This window comes from Alligator sinensis, unplaced genomic scaffold (genome assembly GCF_000455745.1).
Source record: "Alligator sinensis unplaced genomic scaffold, ASM45574v1 scaffold226_1, whole genome shotgun sequence".
Lineage (NCBI taxonomy): Eukaryota > Metazoa > Chordata > Crocodylia > Alligatoridae > Alligator > Alligator sinensis.
The window spans coordinates 871,375-881,507 of record NW_005842028.1 but is presented as its reverse complement, the minus strand read 5'-3'; the positions used below and the strand labels follow the sequence as shown (position 1 = coordinate 881,507).

The 10,133-nt window shown below is 37.0% G+C and overlaps 1 protein-coding gene across 2 annotated transcripts in view; it reads left to right on the top strand.

The window, feature by feature from the left end:
* The window catches only part of TLE1 (transducin like enhancer of split 1), a 92,548-nt gene that overhangs the window by 2,292 nt on the left and 80,123 nt on the right, over positions 1–10,133 (top strand). For both annotated transcript variants that reach the window (XM_025202500.1, XM_025202499.1), the window contains exons 3-4: positions 335–398; positions 501–545. In XM_025202500.1, coding sequence (XP_025058285.1) covers positions 335–398; positions 501–545 — 109 coding nt within the window. The remainder of the gene's footprint in view (positions 1–334; positions 399–500; positions 546–10,133) is intronic.

The following is a 10,133-nucleotide window of genomic DNA, read 5'->3' as shown; positions in this document are numbered from 1 at the left end:
GTAGGGAAATCACATTATACTATAGTTTGGGAGTTGTGACAGTTTCTGGTCAAAGGGCTAACTAAGCATACTGTTTTTGTTATACAAGCCGTAATGAATAGATGTATTTAAAATAAGTTTGATCTGACTGAACACTAGTTCTTCTTATGTTCCTATTTAGTCTTTTGTATTAAATACTAAACTAAACATTTTATGGATATGTAGCAATGAGAACTTGTCCCTGTCCCCACCCCTACCCAAATCACTTTTTTCCCCCTGCCAAAGTGGAAATAAGGCAGGTAGATTTCAGGACAAATGATGTAACCTTTACATTCAAGTGTGTTTTATTTTATAGCCTTAAATTGGAATGTGAGAAACTGGCAAGTGAAAAAACAGAAATGCAAAGGCACTATGTGATGGTAAGTATGGTGGATTTGTCTTGCTCTATTAATTGAGTTTTTTCCAATATATTACTGTTTTACAATTTTAGGTTAATGTATTTTCCTTTTTTTTAATTTTAGTATTATGAAATGTCATATGGACTAAACATTGAAATGCACAAACAGGTAAGATATCTGTGTTCAAAAATATACAGTCTAACCTATAATGTGGCTAGTGGATTTCAATATAGCTGTTGGATTTGTATTTATATTAGCATGTTTTTGTCTGAAAGAGTAGATTGATTCATAGTTGTAATTGGTAAACTCGTCACTGAAAGTATAAATAAGATATCCAGAACAGTAACCTTCTGTTCTCTGTTGGTTTTGCGGTATGTAAGGGATCTTAGAAAAAGGCTTGTCTTTGTAATTTTAAAAAAGAGAAGAGCTCAAGTTTGGTATCTTATAAGGAACTATGTGGAGTAATTCTTGGCTGACATAGTTTGGGATCTGTTTAACAAGAATTATATGTACACAACATATGTTGATAGTTGCTGAAATCTTTGTCTTTTAAAAGTATGAAAAGATTAGTGACTTGAAAAGCTCTAGTTGTGACTTCAAGTTTGCAAGTTCCCATAAAATTCACACTTACGGCCACTATAATGGTGAATAAAAAGAGTATTGAACTGGAACAAGGCACTAAGGACCTCATAAGAGAAGAAAAGCTAAATGATTGCTCAGCCCAGAGGACCCTCAATTGAGTAGTCATTGTCTGCCAAAGAAAGCATTAATGGCAGGGTGCAAGTATTCTGTAGATATGCTGACATTCACTTTTTCATCAAGATGCTGGTACAATAAGTCTTTCAGAAATCGATGGCCTCTTAAAAAAATTATCATTAGATGAAGTTGCACAGTTGGACACATTTCAAAGTGCAACAATACAATTCTTTCTTGATGTATATGTGCTATTTCATCTAAAACTCTTGTTTCATTAAATTAAAGAGCATGGCTGACCGGCTAGGGCACAGCAAAGAAATTGATTAGTTCAGGCTTCAGATCTTCAGTATACTCTTGCTTAATGAAAGTCTTTGAATATTTCAGAGTTGAATTCTGCTTTTGTAACTTTGAACTCTTTGATTTTTGTTTTTTTTTTTGGTCCCCCCCCCTTGTAAATTTATCGTATGCTTAATATTTGGCAAGGTGATATCATTTTGTCAAAGTTAGATATTTTTAGTTTTAGATGTGGTGTTTGAGATTGTATTTGTTTTAAAGTCAGAGCATTGACTACTATAGAAATATTATGACAACTTTATTGCTTTGAGGTATGGCGAAGAACTAGAGTGCTCTTTCGCTGTTGTTTAGTGCTTTAGGACTTTTTTTTTTCTTGTAACTTTAAATTTGGAAAAGTGTCAGTTTGGCCTTGAGGTAATTTATTGATTCCATGAAGGACTCTTAGAAAATATTTATCTTCAACTTAATTGCAGACTTCAACATGCTGACACATTGTGCTGAAACAACAACCTAAATCAGGCCTCTTTTGATGCATGTTGTGGGCTATGTAAAGTTAATTAATTGGGTTAAAAGTTCTAGGAGCTGTCTTTGTAGAGGGCTATAAAATATTGCAATGTTTGGGGGAGTGTGCAACTTTAATAAATGTATCAAATGTTAGCTATTTACTCTAAAGCTTCAGCTCACAAAATCAGAGTATCCGAGACTTGCATTTTGACCACAACTTTGTGCGTTGCAAATTTTTAATGTTTTGTGTGAACGTGGTGACTAGTTTTATACCAATGTGCAGTGATAGTGTAGAAGTTCTTTAAAGTAAACAAGGATGTATTATACCTGCAGCAGTCTACCTGGGGAAGGCAGAGTGTGTGGCTAATACTGTAGTCTTAACGTTGCCTTAATTTAGATTTAAGAAAAGCTTGTGTGGAGGGAAAATAAACTTTTATAGATGTGTAAGGTAGGTTTAAGAACTAAGTTTGATAGGTAAATTAGTTGCTTTAATGTTGAAGGCTACTTGTATATACAGCTGGCATGCTACCATTTACATATAAAAAGTATTGTAATTTCTGTGAAAAAAGAATGCTGTCTTCCTTCCTGCTGCAGTATGCTAAAGCTTCAAATTTAGTCCCAAAATATTAAGTGTAAGGAAAAGAGAGCAGTTTTAATTCAGTATAGGTGGCCGTAAAAAGAAAAAAGCAACAAAACAAAACAAAAAACCCCCATCCTTTTGAATTTTCAACATTAACAGTAAGTTCTGAGGAGGCATTTGGCAGATAGTAATCATAATTCTTATTAAAACTGGTGACGTCTAGCCCCTAGGGTGTAGCCAGGCTCAAATTGATGCTTTTTGCTGGCTGATCACCAGCATGGCCTAAGTGCTCATTATGTTGTAGAGAGGGCCTTTGGAGCTCTCATTACGTTTGACAGGAATTCTCTCTAGGGGAAAACTGGGCATTAGCTAGACTCCTGACAGGCTGAAATTATTCCTGCTTTATGGCTTATAACCAAATGCTAGCAAGGCATCATCAGGGGACACGAAAAATTGTCATTTCTGACAACATCTTTGTTACTGAAAAATGCAGTGATGGGGAAACTTTCCACTGAACAAGCTTTAATGTTCTTAAGGCCTGTCTCCTGTGTGGATGCTACCCTTGCTCTGTGTGAAGCCCTTCAGAGTTTTTGAGCTGGTGTGTTTTTATGTTATTTCAGTGTCACTTCATACAGCAGAGTGTGTGCACCAGTGTTAAAATGGAAGTGTCACTCAGATAAAAAGTGATGTGTTTGTTGCTTGCCTGCTTGTGTAAAAGGTTTGTTTGTTGTATTGATACTGTGTTGTGTCAGCAGTTCCCAAAGCCTTCAGTTCAGGAATTTATAATATCAGCTATTTCATTAAGATTCCTACCAGACAAAATATTGCACATGCAGATTGCTGCATTAAAACTGGTACATTTCTCTCTAATGGAAGTGAAGTCAGGAAATGACAAACTTCAGGTTGCCTTCGTGGCCTTCACTCTCTTCCTCTCTCGTGCATATGTATTGCGGTAGTTTTTAATTGCATAACTATTTATTTCACTCCTAGTATTCCTGTATAATTGGATACTGGTCAAGGAGTATAGCTTCAGCTTGAGGTGCTACCGTTTGTAGCTTTAATCTGGATTCCTCGTACCATTTGAATACTGCTTTTTATGTTGTTCTGCAGCCAGTCCTATTAAGAAACTAGACCATTGTTCTCAAATAGCACTTAGATATAAGATGTGACATGGTGTCCAGAATACATAAACGTATAAAACAGGTTTTATACACTATGGAAATCTGCATTTTTATATCTGGGAGCATTTTTTAGTTTTTCTTTCTGAACTATTCCTTTCATGGTTAATCCTTTCCAAATCAGATTTTCCTGTTATGACTTCTACGGCTAGGGATAAGGGTACTTCGCGTGCTGGCACCAGGGCACAGAGTTCATTGGATGCTGATAGTTGTACTGAACTCGAAGCATTGCTGTCATTGAGTATTAGAGCTATGCTGCTTTATTTTCGTCAGCCATTTCTGTCATTTTCTGAAATAAGTCATGAGATAAAACTTATGTTTTTTAGAGTCCAAATTGTTAAGGTGCAAGGTTAGCTTTTGCTCAGTGGCAGGCAGCCAAAAAAACTTCACTGCTGTTGAACCCACTAACAGTATATAAAACCACTGCAGTGTACATTTGTTTGAGTTTCTGCCATTATAACACTGACAGGTGAGTCTCTGTTTCTTTGGGTGGATTAGTGTGATCTTTGTGATGTGCCTTAAGGCAAACCTGTTATTTGGCAAACCTTTTCACTTTCTTTGACTTGTTGCCTTTCGTCTTCCAAATAATAACCTGACCAATACACTGACCAGTAATACAAGAGCAAAATTTGTACTTAGTTCAGTCTGTCTTGTGGAATCATTTTTAAAGTCTTCATACTTAAAGGTTTAAATCTTCTAGTGATATCTTATTAGAGCAACAGTCTCCAGGAGTGGGTTAAATAGAGGGGAATAAAGAGGCTTACTTGGCTCTGCTCTGCTCTTAAATAGGGTGGTAGTATTGTTAGAAGGGATTTAAAGACAATTTTTTATACTTTCCCCCTGCCACTTGCATTTTAATTATTGGAGTGAATAGTTATACATTTCTCTTAAAGATTTTGATGCTGGGTAATAGCAAAGCTAGAGGCTTTTTCAGTTACCTTTTGTGCACAAAGGACACACAATCTGTCTTTATCTTAAAGGAAAACATCAAGATTGTCAAGGTTGTAATATAGCATTTTTCCCTTCACAAAAAGCTGTGTTTAATTTGTGAATACTTGCAGCCTAAAACTTCTGATCAAGTACCCTCATCTCAATTATACACCCAGTACTAGTATAATAAGTGTTGCCAATCTGAGCATGGGGGGAATTGGAAAGCTGAGAGGATTGGTAATGAGATGGAACATTTTGTTTCTTGATCATTGGCTTGAATGTGTCCCAGGTCAGTTACACAGCTACTATCTGATAGTTATTTAGTGGACTGTGGAAAATGAGCTGGTAGATGCCGTCTACTAAGAAATGGATAGAACTGAGAACATGGCGATCTATTGTTGAAATTATATTAATCAGTTCCAGAGTTAGAATAACCTTAAAGACGCATTAAATGCATGATACTTGTGACATCACTTTCCATGTGCATTCAAACTACCTTTTTGTGCAGTGACTCCTTTGCTAGATTTGCATATAAAGCTTGCTCTCCTCTTAATTGTTTCCTGGATAGCTGTCAGAAATGAGGGGAATGGGGGGGGGAGGGGATGAGAAATCGCATGCTTAATTGAAATACTTCTCTTGCCCTTCAGTCCATGCTGATGAAACTTTATTCTGCAGGAGAGTACTCTTTTCAGATATCTTTATCTCCTTAGGGAACTGATGTAAGCTTGATTTAACTGCATTTCTAGTTGTGGCTTATCAGTGTAGCTATAATGGTAATGTCCTGGGAGCATAAACAGCAGCGTGTGAGCAAACCTCCACCTTGCATCCGTTGGTATTTAGACCAGAAGAAGGAAGAACCCTTACTTGGATTTCCTTCTTCCTTTACTTCACTCTTTTCACTCAGTTTATAAGGACAAATCAAAAGACTGTCAGGTTTGGCATTTGAATTGCCTTCTTCTGTGTCTAAGATGCATTGGTGTGAGTACAGGAGAAGCTTTCGTTGCCTTTGGTTCTTGAAAGCCTTGTTTAAAATGGAGGACCTCACTTTCTCAGTTTAATAATAGGTCACTTTTCACCTCATTAAACTCCGTCAGAACAAATTTTAGATAAGCAGGTTGTATGAGGGTGAAGCTGTGTAATATTCTACTGTACTTTTAAAAGTAACTGCAGCTTTGGGTAGAGCTAGTCATAGTAGAGCTAGAGCCACAGGAAACTAGTTGATTTGACTTGACTTTCGTTTCTTACTGTACAAGATTGGATAGATGGATTTATTAGGTCTCCACTAACCTAGGCTATCCTATTCCTGGTTCCCTGTTTTGGATTAGACTGTGTCAGGTGTGGCCACGGAAACCATAATGAATGTTTGTTTATTACTTATCAGGAGTGCACTCCTGACAACTTGAATTCAATTATTGTTCCCTTTAAACAAAAATTAGGGAAAGCCTTTTAGGTACATGTGATAGCCAAGTTTCTTTTGTACTTCTGCATGGATAATTCACATCACGTTGAACTGAAATTTGCTTGGTGCTTGCTCTGTGGGTAACTTCTTGAAGTAAGAGGCTTTAACAACCTCTTATCAAAGTCCAGTAGTTTGGGAAGGTGACATGGAGGAAGTGTGCTTTTCCTCAATGTTAAGGCAGATACTTTAACAAATATATTCTTATAAACATGCTTGGTAAGTGTGAATGTTTTAAAGAAATTCTGTGTATTTCATTTAATCTTGAACCACTACATTTCTCTTTTACCTAGAGCCTGCAAGTATCAAGTGAGTGTATATGTTACTTGCAGTGTCCTGGACAGTAGTCCCATGGGTGATGCAGTTCCTGGGTGCTATAGTATTTAAATCAATAACAAATCACTTTTCAAAATATAGCTTACTTTTAAATGGATACAAGCGGAAAATATAATTCACTTAAGTGCTTGGGAGGGCTAAATCTCCAGGGTTTTTTTATTCCTTCTATTTCATTTTATCATCACTAATCTTTTTTATGTAAGAAAAAATGGTTAGCTGCTACGTGAAAGATTTATACAAACACAAAGCAAAGCTGTTTGTACTAGAGAAAAAGTGAAACTGTTCAGAGTGCCACATGTACAGAATGGGGGAAAAATCTTCAAAAACTGTAGTCAGAGGTGCTATTACTACCAGTTGGCACATTTTACAAAAGTTAACGAGTCTTGTTTTATGATTTTTTAAGTGTTGGTATCCCTTTAAACACTGAGTTTATAATGGGAGAATGAACCATTTAGCATCCATAAGCATGCTGCAGTTAATTTTTATAGTTAACAATTAGCAGAAATGATTTAGATAACATTTATTTAAGGATTCAATAATCCCTCTTAGTGAAGGAGAACCTTTCTGATATTTATAAAGGAGATGCTAGCAAATTGCAAGAAAAGGAAGTGCAGAACTAATCACAATTGTTCTTGTTCGTGATTCATCAGTTTCCTTGTAAACACAATGAAATTGGTGCAGATAAGAATTTGGTTTTCAATTTATTAGGAAGGATGTTGGGAGGAGCAGATGACAGCTCATTTGAAATGTCATCTGTGTTTCTCTGGATAGGTGTTTAAAAACAAAGCATCTTTGGCTATTTAATAGACTGCTAATGATATTGCTCAAAGAGAAGCCCAGATTTCTTTCCAGTGTTTTTGTTCTTCTTCCAGCTTTTTGATGTCTTGGGTAAACAGTTGGTCAAAGCAACTTACAAGTAAGGTGACCAGTCAGTGTATTGACAAGAACAGACACAATAGAAAACTGCATTAGGAGGCAAGCCATTGGGATTTGCAGTAAATATATTACAGAACACAAGTGAATTGCCGATACTGCTTGTTTAGCAGTTTGCAAGGGCAATGGCAGTATGGATTTTTGAATTAGAAAGGAAGGACTGTTCTTTCTCTGTGCTGGAACATCTAGTTGATGGCTGAGGGGAAAATTGATTTAGAGAACAAAATGCTGCCGCCTCTATTTGTGCCATTTGAAAGGCATCTATGGATTAGTGAGTGAAAACAAAAAGGTGGCTTTTGGTTTAGTAGAAGGGGAGCAGAATGGGTTTGTTTGTTTAGTTGCATCTTGATCAAATGTTAAACATGAAGGAGGTGGGCAAAGAACCATTTTATGAGGTCAAGATAAGAAAACTATGTATAAAAGGGAAGTGTTGTGGACTGACAAAGTGTACCTTGTTCTAGAATTGCTTTACAAATGTTTGTTTTCCAGTAAATCAAACCCCAGAGGTCTTTGTAGTCTAATAACCTCAAATCATCCTCAGATCTCCTCATTCATATCTGGGCCTTTCTATTCAAGGCCAGAGTCCACCCATACTTCACTTCTATTTTAATATCAGTAGCATCAGCCTCCTTGTCCAGGATCTGTACAAGTAAATCATCCTAAGAGCTTAAAATCAGATTTGGGAAACTGATAAAACTACCCATATGCACTAATAGAAACCTTTAGGTTTCTCCCTCCACCCTACAGTATAGGAAAGTTTCACATGAAGAGGCTACAAAGAGTGCTTTGTTCCAGAGACAGTGTGTCCTAGGGAGAGAACAAAGTACAGACATGAAGTGGAGCAGGTATAGATAGATGTGTTCCTGGAACATCCTCTCTGAAAGCGGCAGTGCAGGATCTTGCATGCACTAGTGTGCGATTTGAGACTCTTCACATAATTAAACAACTGTTGATAAGCAGGTTGAATTGCTCTGAAGATGTTCTTGGATGAATATGGCATCTAGGTGGAATTTGAGGATTGAGGGAGAAAAATGGGTGGGGAATTTACCAGAGGCAAATATTATTTCTTCCTTCAATTCAGAGGCTTAACTGAACATTAGTGCCTACTGAAGGCTAGGTAAGGAAGCAGGAACAGTGTAATTCAAAGGCTGGTCAATGGGCTCCAGTACACAGGTGCTGAGTGGCATAGAGCCGAATTCCTGAAGCAAGGATATGCTGAAAGTTGGATTAGTGGAGAGATGTGATAACTTGTCCCTTTTGTTTAGCTTGGTTTTAAAAAGAGTCTTGACCTGCTGAAGATGTGTGAAAGAAACACTTTAGCATCTTGACAACAGCCTCCTGTTTGCCAGTTGGCTTGGGTTCAACAGCATTTACAGCTGCAAGTGGGACAGGCAGTTGTTTACAGTGCTTGGTCAAGAACTGCTACGTAGCTCTCCATGCACTGTTAAAGAGAGAATTGGAATGAGACAAGTGAAATGTATCCAGTTGCTGCACTTTATAGTTGAATGACATCCAAACCCACAGTAGACATCTGATAAGTGTAACAGTTGACTCCTGCATCATATATACCTCATGTTTGAATAATTTGACCTTTTTGTAACTTAGGCTTCAAATAATGTAGCCTAGGGTCTTGGATTCAAAAATGTAAATTTCAGTGTTATGGAAATTAATGTATTGAGGTTTGCAACTTCAGTACATCCTGGAATTTATTCTCCTTGTTCCACCAAATGCCATTTGCACACTCAATTTTTCTTTTTCCCCCACATGCAAAAATTAAATGTGAAGGCAGTCTTACTGTTTTAATATCCTCATCTTGTGGGTGACTGACCTTGTGATTAAGATGAGTACAAGTACAAATGTGGGGCAGTGGGAGAGCTGCACTTTGCTAATGATATGTCATGTTAAACTGTCAGCTTTTGCCCAAAATGCAGGTATTGTTCCCATTATTTGAAGTGGGATTGTTCCTATTGCTGCTTGCAAGGTTGCATCAAACAGTCTATTAAAGGGGGAAAACTATCTATTCAGAATACGCCCTCCCACCCGCTCCTATTGGTGAGAATATTAGTCATGACAGTGTTTATAATTTAAAATACAGTTTGAAGACCAACTTCTACAGTTTGTCGCATACTGGTTAATATGGCTGTAAAGAGGAGATGAATGAGGCTACTTTTCTGAGCCTATTACTCAGGAGGCCTGTAAATTTGATTGGCTGTTACAATTCTAGCAGAATCATTCGATTTGAGAGCAATAGAAAGATAAGATATCCAATTACCCAAATGATTTGCAGGGTTAGCCAACGTTGTCATGGAGACGCGAGTTGGAACAAATTAAATTTTAAGCAATAAAATAATCTTAAAGCACGTCTGGGAACAAGAAAATTTGGCAGTGGCACTTACCTGAATTGAATCTTAGCTTGACATGCTGTTGTTTGACATTGATCTACTGTGGGGGCCTAAACTTTTAAATGGCATGTTGCCTTTATTTTTTTCCCCCTCTTTTTTTGCAGCCATTGCCAAAATAGACTGTAGTGTATTAGTTTTAAATAAAAGGGCATTAATAATACATGCTTATCTTGGTGCTCAACTTGGATTCAGTAACTCATGAACAGCAAAGTTCAGAGAATGCTAGACTTAATCATTTGAGGCTTTTGAATATTTAGGTTTTCACATTTAATTATACCTCAAAAATTCTTAGCAACTACAGCTTATAGAAGAAGTACTTAGGTCTTTATGTAACAGTCTTCTAGCAGGCATGTGCTTAACTGCATAGCATGGAAGTACCTCTTCATTGTGGGTGTGTTCAGGGAAGGATTATATATGAATGTGTGTACTCTTTGTTATTTTTGATAT